The 22,985-nt window shown below is 40.7% G+C and overlaps 2 protein-coding genes across 3 annotated transcripts; one reads left to right on the forward strand and one right to left on the reverse strand.

The window, feature by feature from the left end:
* Positions 1-334: 334 nt before the first annotated feature.
* Positions 335-9,611, reverse strand: tbrg4 (transforming growth factor beta regulator 4). Of its 2 annotated transcripts, XM_050046573.1 has the most exons (11): positions 9,507-9,611; positions 8,499-9,009; positions 8,053-8,373; positions 6,826-7,000; positions 5,309-5,466; positions 5,096-5,206; positions 4,856-5,000; positions 2,048-2,290; positions 1,768-1,879; positions 1,498-1,612; positions 335-905 (listed from the first exon to the last, which is right to left on the reverse strand). In XM_050046573.1, exons 2-11 carry the CDS (start codon positions 8,922-8,924, stop codon positions 804-806), a joined length of 1,908 nt encoding a protein of 635 aa, XP_049902530.1. In that variant the 5' UTR covers positions 8,925-9,009; positions 9,507-9,611; the 3' UTR covers positions 335-803. The 2 variants fall into 2 exon arrangements, 1 of the variants encoding a protein (XP_049902530.1); XR_007570109.1 differs by lacking the exon at positions 335-905 and having other exon boundaries at positions 1,768-1,941.
* Positions 9,612-12,621: 3,010 nt separating this feature from the next.
* On the forward strand, positions 12,622-21,946 carry psmc4 (proteasome 26S subunit, ATPase 4). The gene is made up of 11 exons (XM_050046578.1): positions 12,622-12,739; positions 13,387-13,485; positions 14,720-14,906; positions 15,613-15,759; positions 16,048-16,157; positions 16,281-16,374; positions 17,695-17,862; positions 18,067-18,143; positions 19,929-20,097; positions 21,263-21,318; positions 21,481-21,946. Exons 1-11 carry the CDS (start codon positions 12,707-12,709, stop codon positions 21,592-21,594), a joined length of 1,254 nt encoding a protein of 417 aa, XP_049902535.1. The 5' UTR covers positions 12,622-12,706; the 3' UTR covers positions 21,595-21,946.
* Positions 21,947-22,985: the final 1,039 nt, after the last annotated feature.

Raw genomic sequence — 22,985 nt, forward strand, 5'->3', positions numbered from 1 at the left:
TCTTAACTAAATTTGAACTGATATAAAGTAAAATAATAGTACTGGATGAACAAGACAACAAACTGGTTGTCATTTTTGTCAGCAAAGTTGTGAGAAGACTGTTCTGTTCTGATCTAATAAATGTTTGCTAATAATACTGTCACACTCACACACCAGTATGCCAGAGAGGTGTGGCACCAGCTGTTACATGTGAAATTAAGCATATACTATCTGAATACCACACCAAATATAATTGGCTGCAACAGACCACAGTCTGTACTCTCAACATCCTGAATCTGAAAATGACAGGGCATATAGTCGACCTAAATATTAAAAGACAAAACAGAAAGAAAACTGGCAGTAAAACTATTTATTCCATTACAAGATGACACACATTCACAAGATAATTAAGTTATTCCAATCTATTCACATGCCGATATTAAGCGCAATGTTTTGGCCAAGAATACAAACGGCCCGTTTTGACATGTCACCCGCAGATGCAAAGACTTGGTCGATCAGATCATTCCTACAGCAGGACTCGCTGTTGTGTTTATTTCGGTCTCTCTTTCTGGCTCCAAAACTCCTAGCTCGTCATCACCATGGAAACAGGGAAAGCCCCACACGTTGCCAAGGGAACCAGAGTGAAAATATGACTTTCTTTCTTTCTTTTTTTTTTCATCCTGACAAAGTATGAGAGAGCTTTTCTGCAATGCTGCTCAGTTCTGAGTGTGAACGTGGGTGTGCGTGTGTATTCCCCGTGGTCTCATTTGGTTGGGAAAGCTCGGATTTAGCTGAGTCTGCAAATTTGCCCATGACTGATCGCTTCACTTGGCCATGTCCTCGGCCACGGCCTTCCCTATTTTATCCTTCAGGTACGCCAGTTTCTGCCAGTCTGTCTTCAGCTCCAGCCACTCGTAATAGGGCACCTGAAAGAGGACAAAAAGGGTGGATTTGAAAACATTACAAGTACCTTCTGATTACCAATAAGTGCAACTCGTTTTATTATCATGTATTCACAGATTGTAAATGCTGGTTTTCAATCTCAGGGACACACAGTTGCCCAGTTAACACATCCTGCAGCAATGCAAACCTGAGAGGCAAGTGATGCTACTATTGGCTAAGGAGAGTGTCCTAGATGAGAGAGCGCTTGGATTGGCCTAGATGAGACAGAGCTGCGGCAGGAGCTCTATTTATACCACAGACTGCAGCGAAACCCACCTGACTCTCAGCTTTACCAAAGTATTGGGCCCATTGTTTGCATGGCCTTAGACTGTCAGATACAGCAGCAGCAGCAGCAGCAGCAGCAGCGCCGCTTCTCTGCCTCTGTTCATTTGAATATTACTCACTATCACAGCAAACACAACACACCGTAAAATTCCTTCTGCAATTAGTGAGTGTGTAAAAAATGAAAGCTGAAGAACAAATAGCTCATCACACTGTATTTGCAGGGATAGAGAAAAGTAGTGAAGTAACTACACTACACTGCCACAAAGAGGGGCTTCTCCTGCCTCTCCTCACCTCAACTATGATGAAGCCGGCCAACTGGAGATGCCGTTTCATCATGGCAAACCGTCCCAGAAGGTCTCTACTCTTTGAGCCAAAGTTTGGAAATTCCCAGGCCAAGAAAGCAAGCCTAAAAAAACAGATGGAGATGAGTAGAACACAGAGCTTAATAACGTTAGACAGATAGAGCAAAAGAAAAACTGATGCAACAGTCCAAAGGAGAGAAAAGCCATAAATAAATCTTTAACATCCCAAGCCCACAGGATTCTCCCCGCTATGACTCACCGCTGTGCCCCTGCAGGTAAAGCCTGGTCTCCTCGCCCGCTGGGAAGATGAGGGGCTTTCAGTGTCGACATGTCAACTGGTTTGTTGTCACAATCCACTACCAGCTCACCATCTGATCGGAGAAGGGCATTTCAGTTGTAAGAAAGCTCTCTGGCTGAATGAACACTCTTTCACCTTTACAGAGAGATGTGGCAAATGTTGCTTTGAGTGTGCAAGTCTTGTAATAAAAGGAAGTGTGACATGTGTGTGATGTCAATGTATATACATAGGCCACTCTTACCAATAGTCCATCCATAAACAGTGTCAACCCCAGTGCAAAGGGCCTCTGTCCTCCCACCCACCAGACTCGATAAAGCCCTTCTTAGACCGGTCTGCAGCGGGGTGAGGGGCGAACTTCTGACTGGGGCAGGCAGGTCACTTGGGGAGGATGGAGTATCTGAGGAACCTGGATGCTCTAAGCGGAGAGTAGCAGCAATGTGGAGCTGCTTAAGGCGATAGTTCTCCACTCGAGTTCGACTACCCACTACAGACAGAAAAAAAAATCACAAAAGCAGAGTGAGTGCTGCAATGACATCAGTGCTTTTCAAAACCATTTTGTTTTAGTAAAATCTGTGAGACAACGGGATTAATGTGCCTGTCTAACCAGATGTGTATTGGTGCTGCACTGCCATCTACTGGGTCACAGTGGTATGTCAGCTCAGAAGACACAGCGTTTTGTGATGTTAAAACCATGCAAACAAGTCACATCATTTTATGGTCCCAACAAAAATATCACCAACTCTTTGGCCTAATAACTTATGATGACATGGGAATAATAATGTAAGATAAAAGTGTTGGCTAATTCAACCAAGCTCATTTAACTGTAATATACACATATATATATCACTGTGGGTCTGAGAAAAGTGGGAAAAGCATGGCAAAATGTAAATTTCCAACATCCTCAAACAAGGACATTCTTATTGTAACTAATTACCTGTTATTAATAGTGCTAATTTAGTCATAATATATATAATTTGTTGTTTTTAAATTACTTAACAGGGGATGAGAATATACTATATTTTTCTTGACCTGAAACTAAAGGATGTTTTTATCATGGATTAATAAAGCCATTATTTTTCTGATTTCCTAATTAGATGTTAAACTGCTGATTGTTTATGAAAACAAGTTAGAGAACACACTTGCATGGGGGCAGTCAAACCACGTGCCTGAACTACTTTCACCAGCCTCTCCTGGTTTTAGAGGAGCTGGTGCTCTCAACTGCTGACAGTATTATGCTGCGATATGTGTGACCATAACAGTACCAATATAGAGTGGGAATCTGCTAGGCTTGGGTAGTTTCTATTTTTCATACTTTCAGACCTTCTTGACATTTCATGGAGGTATATGGTAGATAAGTGTTGTCAAAAATATTGATATGTTGATATACAATGTCTATTCTCAATATTCAAAACGGTTTTAATGCTAATTTTTTGCAATATCGATACACCACTCTCTCTTATGGTTAATATTTACTACAGTCATTCTGCTGTTCTCTGCTTCTGACCAAGAAAAGACAAGTCATTGTTATGTTATAGCCTTGTTATTTTTATCCTCTACGTCAATTTTCCCTGTGCTATCAGAAATTGAGCATAGCGTTAGTTTAGGCAGGACATGATGTCAAGCTCAGCTCACAACCCAGCAACATCAGCTGATCTCAAACAGCCCAATCAACTGATGGATCAGCTGATTGATGCAAGCTGATCGATCACAGGATTCCTTTCTATGCAACCAATTGGCTAATCTCATTCAGGGCGCCCTATTTAAACTGCTCTGACCTGCCGAATGTTGCTGCTTCCTCTGCAAGCTGCTTTGCAACCAACCTCCACCCCAGCTCCTTCTTTTGATGCTGTGTCTGACTTATTAATGTCATTTCTGTTTGTCATTGATGCTATTCTGTTCTGTTCCTGGGGGTCTTTGCTGCTGCTCTCCCTGCCTTAGGCTTTCCATGAAGGCGCATGGAAGGGCAGGGAGGTTTGCTCTCTCTGCCTTGAGGCGTTACACGTAAGCACTTAGAAGAGGCTTTCTGTGTAGGCCCGAGGAAAGGCAGAGAGGCCCCAGAACAGAGCCATACCGCCAAATATAATACTGCAAATAGAAAAGTTTTCTTTGACTAAAGTGGTTCTGACTGAAATTGTATTTAATAACAGTATTTTTCAAGTTATTGTATCAAAGTTAGAATTTTCAACATCTTGACAACACTACACTACACTTTTTCCTAGGGTGGCAAAGGCATGACAGCCCTCTGATTGGCCAGTACTCGTTGCCTTCATTAGTGAGACTGGTTATGTTTCGGCAACCGGAGTGAGACTGGTTAGAGTAAAAATGTCAGGGTGAGCCAATCAGAGGCAGAGAAAGGCAGAGTGGGACGGGTCACGCCTTCATTATCTGAAAAATAAATGTGCATATATAATGGTATTTGTAGGTTCCACCATCTCTAGCTAAAAAATACACAAAATAAACTCACAAAATGTCAAGAAAGGAAATATTCTTACATCTGTTTTCCTTATTAAACAGAAACAACTATAGACATTCTAAATTCAAGTTTCTCTTTTATCCAACTAAAACTAACCTAACTGCCTTGTAAACTCATCTTAAACACACTTAATTCAAACTCGACAAAAACATAATAAAACTTTAATTCTCCAAGTAAGATGTGACAATATGCAGGCTCTACAGGCTAGTTTTTCCCGCTGTCTCTCTCTGCTGTTGCTAGCCGGTTGTTTACAGTCCTGTAACGTTATCCCCGCCACTTACAGTCGCCATCTTTCTCAGCTCAGCTGCTTGTTCCATCGATAGATACTGACCTCTAGTGGCTCATGCTGTGGACTACATCACCCAAATAAAGCATCTCTATATCAGTTTTAGTAGAAAGATGAGCTTGTGTTTTTGACGGGAATGAAAGTCATACTGTCTGGATTTCTAAATACCCTGGTACTCCATAATACTGTGATACCACCCCAGCCTTGTATTTGCATTTTTATACATTCACTGTTTATTAAAAACAGGAGAGTACAGAGGTAAGTAGTACAGCCGAAGCTGAGTGTCTTACTTGACAATTTGGTGATGTGTTTCTGTTCTGTGAGTGGGACGAGATAGCTGGGCTTGGCCTGCTGCAGCACACACAGAGACCAAACCACATCTGTCTGCAAGAAGGGCTCCAGGTCTGCGAGACAGCTCTCCAGCACAGAGTGGACCTTTACACAAAATGGCACACATCGAGAACACATTCAAGGCAGGAAGTAAAAGCAATCACGTAGAGTCAACAGACTGCCTTTAATAGGATTAGTACCTTGCCATAGAACTCTTCTCCTTTGCTGGGATGGAAGTTCAGTCTGGCAAAAGTCATGAGCAGATTACAGAGCTGAAAGGTGCTGTACTTCTGGCTGTTTGCTGTGTAGTGCTGGTGACAAAGAAATGTACGGAAAGTGCAACATGGTTAATTAGAGATTAAGGACTTTTTAAAATGAACTGAATTAGAGTTGATCTTGGGCGTATGACTGACCTCGGCAAAGGTCTCAAACAGAGGAATGTGGAGCCATTTGAGGAAGCCAAATGATTTAGCACAGCGCGTGACGTCAGTACAGTTGAGCTCGGGGACTCTGGGTAACAACTCCGCGGCCATTCGCTGAAATACCTGAGAATGGTTGAAATTCAACTTCCCTGTGGAAGAGCAAAGACAAGATGTCACTGTTAGCATTATACGGCATGTTGTGAAGCTGTACGGTAATTTAACATGTTCAGTTTTGTTTATTTATGCTTCATTGAACTGGTATTTACTCTGCTTTTATTGCCCCCCCATGTCTGTGTTCAGCTTTTGTCTGTCTTTGTTTTACTTTTACCATAATTGATAGGCTTTGCATCATAATCATTGTTTTTAATCTTGATTTTAGGCTGCTAAACTCACACCTGACCAGGGACTACAGATGAAAACTAGCCTCCTGGCTAATTCTGGCATGTTTACAGTAATATTTATTAATATGCACTTTCCCTGAGAAATAAATACAATAAAAAAGACAGTGCTTTGATCTGTTCTGACTTGCATTAGACATTAAGCTGTTTATCCATGAGTGTTTTTGACACTAGCCGGGCATAAATAGTGGAATATTTGCTTTTAACAGATTGTTTTTTGAAACTGACAGACCAGTTCTGACATCAGAGCTTGAATTTTTAGGGCTGAATCCAACTGAATGGAGTACTCAGAGACAGCCCTTTATCTCTGGTCTTGTTTCTCTTGACTAGCTTTTATTCCCTCGCCTGCTTTGAACTTAATCTGCTGTCTCAATTCAAAAGGTAAAAGTACTTCGAGCCAGCAATTCTTAACTGATTGGCCATGGAGAGCTCTCTAGTGGGCTGCAGAGGTACTGCCAATTGGTTGGATTTAATGGGGTTTTTTTTTGGTAATTTACAAAAGGTAATTGTGTTTATATCAAATGTGTGACTTCACATTAAAAAAACTGAAAAACGTCAAATTAAAATGCATCATTTTAACGACCAGTTACGTTTGAATATCACCACACCACACACATCATCAGGTAGAGACTGAGTTTTGCCACTGTTAGATGGCTGGTGTTCCCTCTGATGCAGTAACACAGAATGTATTGGTTTTTGAAATGGAAAAGGGATGTGGGAGACAACCCAGTGCCAGTAAAAGCTCGAAAGCATGTGGTGAGAAAATATGACCCTGAATGCATTAAATTCAGATTCATAATGGCAGGCAGTGACGCTGAGCCGAAAGCACAGGGCGCTGAATGTGGTGAAATCCTGCCAAATGAGGAGCTTAAACCATCGGAGCTTTAGAGATACTTGAACACAAAGCACCCAGGATGTGTTGGGAAGCCAAAATCATCTATATAAAGCAAAGGGCAATCAGATGTGGGCCTGAAGTTACACAAGGCTGAGAACCCCTGCTTTAGGTTAACTTAAAATATCTACTTTATGTATCAAGTAAAGAAGGCAAAATGACAGATTTATGCATGCCTTCTGTGTTACTGGACATGTCGTAATCATCAGTGTTATTACCGTATGCAAAAGCCATGTCCAATATCAGGGGAGTTGTGAAGTCTGACGACTGCTTCTGCAGAAGGTAGTAGGACAAAGCTCTGAGCAGCGGGACAGATCTGCGGCCCTGAGCTGCCAAAGATACACAGACTTTGCGGATCTCTTCTGCTGAGAAGCTCTCTGCGAGCTCCAAGGCCTGCGAAACAAACAGACAAGGGCATTACAACAGGGATTACAGCATATTCATCTAAAGGTGATCCCCTAGGTTAAGGGTAGATTCATGATGTGTTGTTCAAAGGTGTTTTTCTTGCTCATCTTCTAAGGCATACAGTGTACCCTGTTTTCACGACTGCCCTCCCCAGACTTTAAACATATTCTAGCCTGCATAATTTCACCACATGCTTACATTTTCTACTGTTTCTCCTTTCAATTATACTATAGTATCACATTCAGATTGCCTCTCCAAGGAATAATGCTCATGTTTTTTTGTTCACTAACAAAAAAAAAAAATTGAGGCCAATATTGGACTAAGAGATGTGGATTAAGTCATATGGCCACACCCACAAAGAAGCATCATAAAGAATGTGGTGACAGAGACATGTGCTTTCTTTTTCTTGAGAGGCCACTGTGTTTGAATAGGTGTTGTGTTATTGTGGATTTCTGCATTATTTGTTGAATTTGTTGCACTTTAAATGTGTTCTGATTGGCTGCTACCTCGACGAGATCTCTCTTGTAAAGAGATTTTCAATCTCAATGGGACTTTCAGGTTAAATAAAAATTCAACTTAGTTTTGTTTTCCTCTGCTGAGGTTTTGTTGTTTCAGGAGTAAAATAGAATCCCCTTATTTGTATTGATAGTGTGTTATGTTCAGAGCACACATCTATACTTGCCACACTTGAATACCTGTGTGTGTGTATGTGGTTACTACATGTATGACAAAACTGTACTGCAAAATGCTAAGCCCTGCAGAGAGAAGATGCAAAAGCCACCAAGTGTTTTTCATTTAAACTATCAGATTATTCAAATGGTTGTTTGTATGTACTGTATTGATGCAAAAAACGACATTTAAAAGAGTTCAAAGAGTTTTGCAAGAGATGTGTAATATTTTGCTGGTATGATGTAAGGTTTTGTAGCTAGTGTGCAGAGTTTTGCAAAATTAGCCTTTAGTTTCAAAGACAGTTCCTGAGCCATCAGAATAAAACTGTAAGCTTTGCTAAATGGTGACAGACGTGTTCTGATTTCTGATACCTTGTCTTGAAGTCTGTCTCTCAAAGTAGGTGACATGAGATGTCCATTGTGTATCAGTGCACTGATAGTTCTGACATCAGCGATTTCAGTCCAGCGTAGCTCCAGCTGTTTAATCGCAGCATTCACTAATGCCACATCCTGCTGTGCTTCCCTGCTTGCTCCCATATCTACCAGGACGCCCAGATGCTTGCAGGATAGCCTGCGGACTCGCCAGAGAACCTCAGTCTGGATAGAATTGAGTGCTGGATCAGTAGGGGGCACACCCATTACCCAGAAAGCTCGCAAAACAGCCAAAAGATTGCCATTCCACACCAAAGCCACCTGGAAGAAAACCACACACAGGAATCAGAAATTAATCTAAACAGGTGAGCACAGAGGCTTGGATGAGATGTGTGTTTCCATACATCATGACAGCACCAGTCCAACTCTGTATCCAGCTGCCTTACCTGCTGAGATATGAGATTTATCATATCCTGTAGTCTTGAATCTGTCATCAGTTTTGGCAGGCGTTCCTTGGACGGGCCCTTTGTCTTTAGCTCTAACTGAGTCCACGTCCTCAGGGCATTGGCAGCTTCATTGCCAGAGTGTCCGTGCTCTTCCCAGGCCAGCAGGACGTCCTCTGGCACAGCTGCCTTTTCCACCAACTCATCCAGCGGCGTGGCCGTAGGTATGTGTACAGCATGTTCTTCCTTGGTAACTGTCCGTCTCTCACACATTGACCTTTCTACAACCCACGGCCAGCCCTGAGCCCTCTGCACCTCTGCAGGCCCGGCCACAGGTGGAGGCAGGCGGGCAACAGTCACAGCAGCTGGAGTCTTGGAGGAGGCTCTGCCCAGCAGACGGGCATATCTGCCCAAGAGGCGGCTGGCCATTTGGTCAGAGAGACAAGACTGTGGAGGTAGGTAGGAGAGAGGTTTCTCACAATGCAGCAGCTGGCGTCACCATCCCACAATAAAGCTGAGGGGCCAGAGGTTAAAAGCAGAGGTTACACATCTTTAATTAAGCAACAAGTACATGCTGTCAAATGTTCACCTTCGTGTTGACTACACAATATCTCCCTGACCAGGTTCGACACATACAGAGCTCATGGGTAGTGGGCTGTCACCAGCGAGGAGGTTGTGTAACCTATAACGCAGGCGCTTACATGAGGTGCACAATGACACTTACGTAGCTAGCTAGGTTGACGTTAGCCGTACATTTGTTGTTGCAACCTTGACTGCAACATCTCTCGCATTATCACCGCAATTTTGACAGAACCGGCAACCACAGAGTTCCTCCTGTCACGTAACGTTAAATCCTGACCTTGTCGCCAAATGGAGAGCTGCTGTGAGACGCAGCTGACCGCCGGCAGCGCCTCATTCCGCCTCCTCTCACTAAACTCAGCTTTACTTACAAAGACAGAGTTCAGACTGAACTCACAGCACCACCAGGTACCACATTCATAAACGACTTACCTGTTTTTAAGGACAACTTTGGTGAAGGCTCCTCACATGGAGCTAACTAGCAGAGGGAGTCGCAGAGAAATGACGTCAAGGGACGGTATCATGTGACCCGCGGATGCAGCTGTTATTGGCTAGAAATTGTAGGCTCTTCCTAAAGATTTTGCACTCGCGGATGGAGAATATAATTTAACACCTTAAATTGAGACTTTCCTTAAAGTCCTATTTAGGATCTCTTCAGAATAAAATTGGTCGCTCAAAACCTCCTTAAGTATTATCCATTTAAGTATTTATGGTGCTTGTCTTGGTCTTATACTTTAGAAATCCCTTAATTCCTTGCACAAAATACCTTAGAAAAACCCTAAAGTACCTCTGACTCTATCTTAACTGCAACATGACCGAGATTATGGCGATAAATGGAAAATAAATGAATACACTTCTGATTTTACACTACAGATTTGACTGAATTAATTTCCATTGCAGTTTCTTCCTATAATCATTTTCTGTTTCTGGTGTTTGGGGATCAAATTTACTTTGCAGTCTGTGCTGTCTATGACTGTATTCCTCCAGAAGTATAATCTTCTCCTCCTCTGACCAGTACAGTTTTCTTGTCCTCTTTTCTTCTGCCATTTTTCCACCATCTAACAAGCAAACACACAATCTTCATGGAAACTTTTACAGTTTTAAAATCTCTTTCAACGCAGTAAATGATTTAAGGGATTTTTAAGGGATTCTGTGCAGCTGTGCAAGTCATTCAGCGAAGGAGAAATGAAGCCTTAAGTGTCATACTTAAGGAGAAAAAATGGGGTGTTTTGTGCCTAAATATGGCAGATATACATGGTAAGAACCTTTCAAAACACTCAGAAACAATATGCAAAAAAGTCATAAATCTGTTGCGACTTGTGGGGGAGGACACACACAAGCATTAACTGACATCTTTAGGGTGATTATGAGGTCAGCATAGTTGCACAATAGGCCTACGTGGAGCAGGAGTAAAAATACCACAACAAAAATTGTATAGACTACAGTTATCAATCATTCTTACTTTCTCACTGCTGTTTTTTTTTCCAAATGAGAAAATAACTTACTTTATTACCTTACCAGTGACTTTTTTAAATGTACACTTCACTGATCTTCAATGCAGGCATCTTTACAGGCACATTTGAATCAATATTTTTATCTTGTGTTTTAAAGGAAGTAGAGTGGCTTTTTCCTATTCATTTCAAAATGATCATATAATACTAACACTGGAGGGATACAGCTGATAACAAAATGAGTATCTGCAAATGCTATGGTTTATATCTGTAGGGTACATTTGTGTTTTTACTAACAAACAGGCTATATGTTACTGCATATGTTGTAAAGTAGGCCTATTTACAGTTTGGGGTATGCCGGTGTACAGTTTTATGTGGATTTACACAGAGTGATGTTCACTGTGGAGTACAGGACCCACAAGATGATGGATTTGATGTCCCGTCACAGTGGAACTGTCATGAATAGTGAAAGACACAAATAATACAGTCATTCAAAAACATAACTGAGAGTCTGTAAAAATAAATGTAACTATGAATCATTTTAAATACAACGATTTTTTTCATTTAGACATTTAGCACACAAATACACATATACATATGATATTGGAGTTATGCAGTTTTAACATTTATGTATTTTGTGTTTTTCAAAACCTGTTTCTTATTTTGCCTACTTGACAGAGTGCACAAGTGTTCGTTGTTCAATTTCAGATTTTATTCCCAGCACAAAGCTTTGAGTTCACAGACCTCATGATTTTCGCCTTAGTTTTTTCTCAGACCATACTGTGCCGTCCCTTTCTGTCAAACGTGTAAAAAGACATGAAAAACATAGCAGTGGTGCACATCCAAAAAACATTTAAGGCAGGCGCTAGACAAAAAGATTAGCAATAAACAACATTATAAAAGTCTGCACACTGTAGCTCCTTTAGGTGCAATTTCTTAGCATTTCCACAAGTAAAGTTTTGTGCTGAATACTCTTCTTCAGACATAGCGAAAAGTATGAAGATACCATCTTTGAGTCATACTTTTCAAAAACTGAATTCAACTGTGTAAAATGGCCATGTTCATCTGTCAAATCAACATTATATAAAACTTTTCCTAAAATCACTCATGTTTAATAAGAGTCTCTCTATTAGCTGTAATTGTTCTTCTATTACACAAGGTGGAGCCATGCGTGTTGAAATTGTTGAATGTCACTTTCCAGTAATACAATATCTGTTTATGGAAATCTGACAGCTTGATAAGCAGTTTAGAAATCTGAAAATCACATCTCAACAAAAATTCCAATATTTGGTATATGAAACCATAGTGATTAAACGACAAAAGGCTGATGTGAAGCAGTGGCGTGAAGCAGTGCCGTAAAGTATGACGATGGGCCCCGGTGCATGCATGCTACCATATATTGGACCCTAGTGCATGCTATCGTGCAGGTATGGTCTTGTCACATGATCAGAGACATGACATTGGATAACATCAACACACATATTACTCAGCAGTCGTCATTACATATCTGTACAAAAAATACCAAATAAATTTTTTTTAAAATTAAGGAATTATTAATTTAATTTAACAATTTTGATAGTTTATTTATACTTGTAGAATACTTGATTTATAGAATAGCTGATTTATAGTTATAAAATAGTGATCAGAGGCATCTTCGAGTAGAGCCGCTGCTCCTTTGTGTCCAAAGGAGGTCAGTTAAGGTGGTTTTGGGCATCTGATCAGGATGCCTGCTGGGTGCCTTCTGTTAGAGCCCTCCGGGCACGTCCCACTGGTAGGAGGCCCCGGAGCAGACCCAGGGCAAACCCAGGGCAGACCCAGGACGTGCTGGAGGGATTACATATCTCATCTGGCCTGAGAACGCCTTGGGGTCCCCCAGGAGGAGCTGGAAAACACTGCTGGGTAAAGGGACATCTGGGGTGCTTTGCTGGGCCTGCTGCCCCACGACCCAGCCCTGGTAAGCAGATGAAAATGGATGGATGAATGAATAATGTTGTTATAGATGCAACTGACTAACAAAAAAGGAAAAAAAGTAAACATGATGGAGATGGGTTTGCCTTTTTCAAGAGCATATAGAAAATGGCACTGGTTTTAAATGAATTAGTCTTGAACGGTAGGTGGCAGTATGCACCTTGTATTTTTTGCGTTCCGCTGGTAAACCGAGAGTAGAAGAAGAACAACAACATGGAGGACGTCGTCGCTGTAGAGAAGAGCCCGGTATGAATCAGTCAGATTGTTTCCTGTTTTTCTTTTAAAATTGACAGGCTTTCTGTGGTAGGCTTTTGTAAATGTAAGCGTTTGAGTGTGGCTATCTCTGAGTTTTTGTCGCAGTGTATTACCGTTTGTTTGCTTGTTAGCACTGCCGAAACGTAAACCTGCCAATTCATTCTCTACTCAGTGTAGGTGCTATGTCATGCAAGTTAGCTGCTAGCGTTAGCATGATGTTTGAAGAGGTCGAGAAAATTAAATTGCCTTAAAGTAGTTGAGGGTTTCGTTAAGTTATATTCACCAAAGATTGATGTTAGATGATGTTTCCATCATTGTCCGGTGCTTCCTAAACGGCTTTAAATAGCTAGTTATTGTTTATGCGAGCCGTTGAAGTTAGCTAGCTGTTAGCAAGCTAAGTTTAGCTAAGGTAGTGTTTGTCTCTGTGAGGTGTCAAGAAATAACCGAGCATATATTAGTTTTATCTGTGAAGTTACACTTCTGCTGTCCCCTGATGTGAACCCAAAAGTAGTCTGTATCTTAAATATATTTTTTCAGGTTGTTTGGGTGAACTGCAGCGTAAGCTTTTCACTGTTGTGTGATGTTAAATTTTGTAGTTTGTTCATGCTAAATGTTTTTTGATGTTGTGACATCCACAGGAAGACATGCCGGCAATACTGACCTCCAGACCCCAGACAGGCCTGTCCTTCCTGGCACCTGAACCAGAAGATCTTGAGGACCTTTACAGCAGATACAAGGTCTGATATCTGTTAATACAGTTGTGTTTTACCATAATAGAGTCCAGTGTTTATGTGTGAGGGGCTGGTGGTTGAAACATCAGTTTTCAGACCTCTGCCTAAATTTAAAGTACAACGTATTCCAATAACGACAAATATATGTCATGGACAATTAAAGCACGCACGTGAAATTACAGTAGTTTCAATCTTCTAAAAGGCTGCACATACCATTTGATTTTTCAGTGATTTACATGATGGTATTAAGTGACACAAAATGTCAATTCTGGCTGTTTATTGGGATATAATTACAGAGGAATAGCAATACATTACACACATGCTATATTTACATAAGGTTTATCTAAGATATACCTTCCTTCTTCTTTTAACTTTGAACATTTTTAAACATAGGCGGTTTCTGACATTACCTTTTTTTGTGCGCCTGTAAAGTGAACTACAAAAAAATACTTATCAAGAGTGAAAGAAAATAATATCTTTATAGTTTACCTAGAAACTTGCGACCCTACGTATTTAGGGCTGCCTCACAGAAAGACTTATGCAATTTGATGCATTCAGTATAACCAGGTGCACAATACATGGTGCTTCAGCAGAGCGTATTTTACATACTGTATGGATGGAGTTGTGCAACAGGCTCCTGCAATCAAATTTACCATCTCAGCAATTTATATTGGCTGATTAAATTTCAGACCTTGGAACATAATATATATTTAAGGACAGTGGTCACCAACTGGTGGGTCCTGGTCCATTCTGAATGGACTGCAGGTGACTCATGAACATGTCAAGTTTGCGAAAAAACACACTTTATTTTGAAGTACAGTGAATTTCCTGTTCAGAATTTTGACATTGAAGTGCCATTCCATGCTGTAGGGTGAATGACTAACGGACAGCTACATGACAGAGACAGCTAACTAACTTAATAACATGGCCAAATGCAAGTATGGTGCTGAATTCATTGAGCAGTGTGTACCTTGAACTAATGACTAAAGAAAAATCTGGACCCCGTGGCTGGACCAGTTAGGAATCAGATTGTATTCAAGCTTAAGGCCTTTAAAGTGAAAACAGTTTCCACTGTATTCTTTCCCCCCAACACGGATTACAAAATGTTTGTTCTTAAATGTTTGTGTTTTAGTAGTTCTTCAACTGTCTATGTCCACACACAAGCAGATCAATGGTTCTTTCAGCCTCAGTAGGCTCTCACCCTTCTTACTACAGCCCCGTTTGCTTTATGGGTTTGTAGAAGCTGCAGCAGGAGCTGGAATTCCTGGAGGTGCAGGAGGAGTACATCAAAGATGAACAGAAGAACCTGAAGAAAGAGTTTCTCCATGCTCAGGAGGAGGTGAAGAGGATACAGAGCATTCCACTTGTCATTGGCCAGTTCCTGGAAGCTGTTGACCAGAATACAGCCATTGTTGGCTCCACTACAGGTAACATTAAAAGCAAAACAACACAATGTAAAATACCTATACAGACTAAAATAATAATGTGCTGCCAGTAATAGTTTTGAGTAATACAAACATGGACAGGTGTGCTCATAAACAATATCATACAGTCTATTTAAGACCTGTGGGAAATTTCTGACTGAGAATATGTCAATACCACATTTGGCTTCAATATTTGGCCCTGAAGGCTTTTCAGTAGTAGAGATGAGAGGTTACACCTGCTCTCTAGTTTGCCCTAAAACACTGACATAGAATCTGTTGTTTCCTCTTGTGTGTTTCACAGACTTTTTATACTGTGGCTTAGGTTTTGGTTCAAGTCAAGCTCAATATTAAGGGGGTAATTTCTGCACTAAGGAACAGTTCAGTTCTCACTAGTCTTAAAATTCCAAGAGATAAACAGAGAACAAAAAAAGTATGCATTCAAACCTTGAAATAATGACTGTGAAAATAAATAAATAAATAGATAAAGCAGAGAATTAAAGATTAATGAAATGGCAGATGATGCGTACATGCTGTATATTTGAATGCTTTATCATGTTCAGGCTTTCAGAGTCTTGAGAGAGAACTCTAGAGGAGATGTACTGTGTGCTGTGAAATTTTAATTATTTAGTGTGAAGTACATGTTGTAAATGTGTAATGAGTTCTGTTCCCGTGTTCTTTCTCCATTTATTCATCTTTGCTCTGTTTTCAGGGTCCAACTACTATGTGCGCATCCTGAGCACCATCGACAGAGAGCTGCTGAAGCCCAATGCCTCAGTGGCCTTGCACAAGCACAGCAACGCGCTGGTGGATGTGCTCCCTCCTGAAGCTGACAGCAGTATCATGATGCTGACATCAGGTAAAAGACTCTCTCCCAGAGGTTTTATGGGCCTGTTTTAATAGCTCCTCAACAAAGACGTCCATGGTCACATATGGAGACATTTTTCTACTAGTTTCACAGAATATTGTATTCATGATTTCCACTATCAAGCAAGCTGGAATCCTGATCAGTTGTCTATTCATTATATCTGTTAAAAATCTACAGATGCCATTTTCTTTAAGTTGTTAAAGACTGTCAGAGTTCTTGTATAAAGTCTACAGTTTGAAGAGAAGCTAACTGTCCTTGTCACTGTGTTTCTGCTCCCAGACCAAAAGCCAGACGTCATGTATGCTGACATTGGTGGTATGGACATCCAGAAGCAGGAAGTCCGAGAAGCTGTAGAGCTGCCACTCACACACTTTGAGCTCTACAAACAGGTCAGATATTCAAGAGAAATGTGACTTTTTTTTCCATGGACAAAACATATTTTTCATGGAGTGAACTTTGGCTCTCTCAAAAACTTGTGCTAGATAATAACTCTGGTCTGTCTCCTTTCTCAGATTGGCATTGACCCACCCAGGGGTGTCCTTATGTACGGACCTCCGGGTTGTGGTAAGACCATGTTGGCCAAGGCTGTGGCACACCACACCACAGGTAAGTCCCACCTATAAGAGACCTGTGTGTGTTAATGTAGGAACATGTCGTTTTTTATACCAAACTAGACAGAAAGCTATTTCCCTCTTTTTTGTATGGATGCAAACACTTAAACATACACTATGTCATCACTTAAAACAACACAGATTACAACTGACTATAAGTAACATCAGCTAGGGCTGTAAGGGTTGGTGTGTTTGTCCTGAACTGTCGCAGTCACAGTCTTGTGCACGCAGCCACATGCAGAATACACGGTATGTAGATTGATGCACGTGATGTGAAACTTAAACCATGTACCGCTAGCAACATGCACTGAGGGAAGCACAGTAAGGGGCCTTTCCAAAACCGGAACCTACCCACTCCCAGTTCGCACCCTATATCAAGGTGTAGGGTGTAAGTACAGTGCCAAGCTTTGAGACACACTTCCCTCTCTGCAGCTGAAAAAGGAGTTGTTCTGTTGTTATATTTGGTAGCCATGGAGAGAAGTGAAATTACTCTCATATAATGTTCTTCATATGTATTTGAATAACTTTTATTTGATTTGTGCTGCTGTTTACTCCACATTTCTTTTTACTTTTGCTAACATCTCGTTTTCACTCTGATGTTTAGAAGCTGCTCGGTTTTTGCGACATTTCCTGTTAAACTTTACTATACGATAAACAAGAGTACCGTTTTATAGAGACCAGAGAGGTGCATAATTGATCCTAAATACAGTGCAGCGTTTAAGATGTTAACATCTCTTTGACAATATTAAATGTCTATTCTAGTTTCAACAGTTTACATTCCTCAGGGTAGTGACGGAGTGTGGAGCTTCTTCCATGACGAACACAGTTCTGCGTTGCACGTGGTCAGTAAGTCGTCATAGGTGCAGGCTCGCTGTTTGAGGGTTTTATAACCCACTTCCACTTCTCACTAGTTGGTTTGGACGATACTCAATGTGGCAGATACTCTGCTTGAACGTGGCAATGGAGTGGAAGTGTGTAGGGGGTGGTTTCGGAAAGGCCCAAGTTGATTGGTGTGCGTGAGTTAGTCACCTGTTGTCTTTTGGAAAAGTTTTTTACAGTGTTCTTACAGTGTTATTCAGAAATGTTTGAAATGTCACTTATTTTTAAAATGTAAATGGAAAGTTTCCAGTGGGCAAAATGTGTCCTCTGTCCACAGCAAGAGGATTTTGTATGTCTTTGACACTTAAAAGACTGTCTATTTAAATTAAATGGAAGGAAACCTGTCCTGATACATCTGTTTTTTCCTGGATTGTTGATAACGAGTATATACAATAAATAGAAGAATTCATCTTTGTTTTTATCTCTCTGTCCACAGCGGCGTTCATCCGTGTGGTTGGCTCTGAGTTTGTGCAGAAGTATTTGGGTGAAGGCCCTCGTATGGTGCGTGATGTCTTCCGGCTGGCGAAGGAAAATGCTCCGGCCATCATCTTCATTGATGAGATTGACGCCATCGCCACAAAGCGTTTTGATGCACAGACTGGAGGTATGAACATGAGTGGCTCACATGTCGACTTGCTGTATACAAACTATTGTAGATTTCAGTTTATCAGGGACAAACATTACACAAGTTTTTTTTATTGAAGTTGAGGTTCTCATTTTAAGAAGTTTGTTTTGTTGATCACATCCTTGTAAATGCCGTAACATCACGGTAAGAAATGAACCCTGTGACCTTGTTTTTTGTCTGCAGCTGATAGGGAGGTGCAGAGAATCCTACTTGAGCTTCTTAATCAAATGGACGGTTTTGACCAGAACGTCAATGTCAAGGTAAGCGAAGTTCACCTGTCTGAGGAAGCTCTTAACTTTTCCCTTGTGACTCCTCCAGCTCTGTGTGTACTGACTTGTAGGGCCAGTGATGGCAGTTGAGCACTGTCAAAACCAGCTATTCATTCACCCAGCCATTTTCACTGTGCCCTGTGTCCATTCATTCAGCTCAGAAAGCACCCAGAGTGTTTGTTCTCAACCTTCAAAACCTAAAATAGACATGTTGCTGATAAGCAAATGCAGCTCAAACTTGCACAAAGAGTGCCCTCAGTATATAAAGAAGGTGTCTGCGTATTTAAAGGAACTGTTTTTTCCATGAAGAATTCAATTTTCCAAGGGTTTTTTGGGGGGGCAGACACTTCACATATTTCATTGACAAATCCTGTTAGATGAAGAGCTGTAGCTTTGTGTCCTGTCACACTATAAACAAAGCAATTGCAGTTCTCTGTGTGCTATTTTATGCCAGACATACTCTGTTTCTACTGGTAAAACAGCAGTGACAACGCAAAGACTAAACAGAGGTTGGGTTAACTGAATATTTTTTTGTCACTGACTGAATACTTACCAGAAAAATCTGAAGGTTGTCCATCATTTTGACAGATCAGAACATTGTGGGTAATTTACTGTTACTTAGAGTAATCCACACACCTGTCCTTTTTGTGCCATGTTGTCTAACTGGCTTCAGTCATTGCATTGGTAGTTAATATTGCTGCATACCATGGCGACTTGCCACATTCTTAGCAAGTGGTATCTCTGTTTATAGTTTATCTTTTGTCTATGCCCTTATAAATAGTGGTGTAGTGCTGCAGAGTGCACAGGAATGACGCCCTACCACTTTTTATCTCCAAGTGAGGAAATAAATTTTTTTTTCAAGCACTTGAATATCAAATCATCACTAAGCGTATGTCATGCAAGAAAGACAATTATAAACAAATGACCTGGTTGTCATATTGATATTTAGGAGTGTTGATAGATTCAGAACATCTCATACATTGAGTAACATGCAAGAAAATATTCCACCTTAAAAGTTGCTAGTAGCTGCTAGTGGTAGCCTTTAAGCAGCAAAGTGAACTAAATTATTTTCTCTCGGCCTATAGCTGTAAATGTTTAATTAGTTAAGATAAAAAAAGGCAGCAAAACATCCTTTTATTTTTTTAATTTTAGATGACAAATGTATGTAAACTTAGCACCACAGGAACAGTGGTTACATAACCTTCGAGACGAGCCACAACTTAACTGTGCACATGCACGTCATAGCTGCACTGTGGCACAAAAACAAATAGCACTACACCCCTGCTCCCACATGCATAATCTATAAACTTGCTCTGTATATTAATTATTTAAAAGAATGAAATTTTAATGCTATTAAATATGTCTTGTTATCGTCTTAAAAAATGAAAATGGAGAGTAATAAAAGGTTATAACAGAATTTTTACAATCCTGACTGTCAGAATGAGTCTAGTGCAACCTCAGGAGTGACATAATAATTCAAACATGTTAATATTGTAGTATTTTGCCACTGAAAGTTGTATGTGGCCAGCCTTAACCAGCCGTTTGCAGGTGATCTGGATAAAATAAACACTAAGCAGTGATTTAGTCTTCTCTGCTGAGGTTCTCCCTGTTTGGCCACCAGTTCCAAAGCATCAGTAAAACCATTGCCTCAGTTTGACTCATTATCTTCCCCTCACTGAGCCAGAAGCAAACATTCTGTGTGAAGCCAAACCACCCCACATCACATCACAGTATGTTTACAGTATACCATCATGCTCACATTTGAACTCCTCCTAGGTGATCATGGCCACCAACAGAGCAGACACACTGGACCCGGCCCTGCTACGTCCTGGTCGTCTGGACAGAAAGATTGAGTTCCCCTTGCCCGACCGCAGGCAGAAACGTCTCGTTTTCTCCACCATCACCAGTAAAATGAACCTCTCTGAGGAGGTCGACTTGGAGGACTGTATCCTTTTGGTTCAATAACAGCGAGTTAGGTTGTGTGTTTGTGTCTGCGTGTGTGTAACAGTGTGATGGATTTGCATAGTATAATATAATGCCTTTGCATTACATACAGCAAATGCAGTGTGTGCCCACAAGATAAGTTTAAACTTGTTTCCATATGGGATATTACAGTTGTTTGCATAGAGTTATTGTCTTGGACTGCAGCCAGTGCTTCCTCATCTTCCTTCTGGCTGTTGTCTAGTATTCAAAAACTGTCTTACAAACATTTTTAAGGACATTTTTGCCCCAAGCAAAAGCTTTTGGGCTTCTTCTGATCCATGTTTACATGTGTATATATGGGTGCAGTATTGCGTGTGGTGCATGTGTTAGTGTAATACTTAATCTGTCTGCGGGTAAAAAGGTGAGTGGGTAGCTGGATAGTTAGCACATGATGGGAAGTTGGCTAAATCACTGGTTGTTGCCTCTGTAAACCATACAGCAGGGTAGAGCTTGTGTTAAAAACAGTTGTACGGTACTAAGTAGTAAATCTACAATTAAAAGTTTGGCAGAGTCAGTCAGTTGGTAACCAGGTCCAGTCATATGAGCTTAGACTTGCACACTATTTTATCTTTTATTCAAAATGCAGAGCCTGACAGCAGGAACTCATCAGTCCTATTCCTGTGTTCTTGTTGAAAATTCTCTGCTGCTGTCCAGATGTTTGGCCTCACTTGTGTAGTTGCGTCACTATCACATTTAAGAAATAGCTCTGCGTTTGAGGTGCTTTTCATTGTGAATGTTTCATCTTCTGTAGTGGAAAACTTGGGGTTGTGCAGAGATGTTAACTTCCTGTTTGACTGATAAAAGCTCTCTGTGGATGCCACCAGACTCAGTGCTGCACAACAGCGTAGTTGTTCTGAACTGTTTGTGCAGCCTGAAAACTGACAAACATGCAAAAAAAAAAATGAACTCAGAATCACAAAGATAAAACTCAGTGAAACCCTGAATCAAAACATGCAACAGCTGGTTCATTTGCAATTCAGACAGTGTCAGTGTTGAGAGTCTGCAGCCTGTTTACACTGCATCGTTCCAGTATTCCTTTAGATTTCAACACAGTTTAGATACTCAGATGGTTGTTGCTTGTATTTTGGCATTGCTGTGTTGTTCAGTCGTCCTTAATTGACGCACAGATGTGGCCAGGCCAGACAAGATCTCTGGAGCCGATATCAACTCCATCTGCCAGGAGGTGAGTTGGAGCTTTGATTGTCTAACTCTAAACATGTCTCTTTCTTTCTTGGAGCTGTGGAAAATTAAAACTAATGGAAAAATGTGTATAGAACAGTTAAAAAATATACATACTCACTTTTTGATTTCCTCCCTCTGTTTATTTCCTCCTCTGCTGTCTCAGGCTGGCATGTTGGCAGTGCGTGAGAACAGGTATATCGTCCTGGCCAAAGACTTCGAAAAAGCTTACAAGACCGTCATCAAAAAGGACGAGCAGGAGCACGAGTTCTACAAGTAGAGAGGCAAAAATACATCCCGGAAAAACAAAAGGTGTCGAGACACACAAGTTTATTGATTTACGTCTGTGTGTCTGTATCTACAGTGTGTCTTTTGTGGATTTGCGGTCCCTGACTTGCATTGATTTTTGGACTAAATTTACTCACTGCGGCACAAGGCCTAATGTCAGATTAGCCCTGTGTCTGTGACACACTACCATATGAAGGAGTGTTTTTTGTGCAGGCACTCTGCTGGTTCTTAAAAATATCTGGCCCTGACTGTAGCTAGGATAGAACATTTGTATCTATATGTACTCACTCAACAAGACGTTACATAAAAAAATCCATTAAAGATGTTTTCCATAAAAAACAAAATGATTGTCATTGTTTGTCTGCCTTGAAATATATGGCTTATGATTGAAGATAATTATACAGCTACCGTTATGACCTTCTTTATCAGGTGAATGTTGGGAAATAGTCTTATTTATTGATTAGTTGGTCAACAGAAAATGTAATTAATTTTTTGATTAATTGGTTAAATGGCTTTTAAGTCTTCCCTCTGGTTCCAGGTTCTCAAATGTGACTTGATATTGAATTGAATTGAATTGAATTGGATTAAATCTTAAGAGTTTGGACTGTTGGTCAGACAAAAGGAAGAAATTTGAATGTCAACTAAGGCTTTTGAAAATTCATTTTTAGTATTTCTTAATTTTAACAAATAATTGAGAAAATTGACAGAATAATCAATAATGAAAATATCTATCATACAAGCCCTGGTCGTGATTATTGTTACCAAGTTGTGGACTCAACAGTTACCTCAGCTATGGTCTTGCATTGCGTCATTCGTATCCACCCAGCTTTTATACTGTTCAGCAGTGGTGCTGTGTTTACTGGCAGCGAGATGTTCACCCACTCAGACACTGTCGCGCAACATTTTAAAGCAAGGTAGACGGGAAATGTTGCCCTTAAGGGTGGAATTGATTACTTGTACAAAATCAGTGTGACTAAAAAGGGTACTAACCTGAGATGTATTTGTCAAACACGCTCGTAAAGGTGTTATTTATCACAGAAAACATCAGACACATGCTCAACATTTGCATCTATAATAACATATTTTAATAACAGCTATGAGACAACAACTCAAGGTTGTAGACAACTGTGGTAGCCATACAGCAAATAAATATACTGTTCTGTGGACAGACTCCTGCCAGTGTTTCGATCTTGGAATTGACAGAGTCGACTCAAGGTGATGCCAGTGCTGGGCCGGGCCTCTCGATTCGTGCTTGAATGGCATCTTCCGTGCTGCACTTTGGCTCTCTGCCTCTCTTGTTTTAAGTTTGCCCAGGAGTCGAAGATGTGCAGCCTGAGGTTGCAGTGCTCCCTTTAGACCACAAGTGGGGGGAAGATCTCTCAT

The sequence above is a fragment of the Epinephelus moara genome, chromosome 6 (genome assembly GCF_006386435.1).
Source record: "Epinephelus moara isolate mb chromosome 6, YSFRI_EMoa_1.0, whole genome shotgun sequence".
Taxonomy (NCBI): domain Eukaryota; kingdom Metazoa; phylum Chordata; class Actinopteri; order Perciformes; family Serranidae; genus Epinephelus; species Epinephelus moara.

Coding starts and splice junctions, on each gene's coding strand:
- tbrg4 (XM_050046573.1), bottom strand. CDS start 8,924: ATGGCCAGCCGCCTCTTGGGCAGATATGCCCGTCTGCTGGGCAGAGCC. Junction 5,467..6,825: donor GGACATGGCTTTTGCATACG/GTAATAACACTG, acceptor GCTCTTCCACAG/GGAAGTTGAATTTCAACCAT. Junction 906..1,497: donor CCGGCTTCATCATAGTTGAG/GTGAGGAGAGGC, acceptor GTCCTCTTTCAG/GTGCCCTATTACGAGTGGCT.
- psmc4 (XM_050046578.1), top strand. CDS start 12,707: ATGGAGGACGTCGTCGCTGTAGAGAAGAGCCCG. Junction 15,760..16,047: donor TATCATGATGCTGACATCAG/GTAAAAGACTCT, acceptor TTCTGCTCCCAG/ACCAAAAGCCAGACGTCATG. Junction 18,144..19,928: donor ACCAGAACGTCAATGTCAAG/GTAAGCGAAGTT, acceptor AACTCCTCCTAG/GTGATCATGGCCACCAACAG.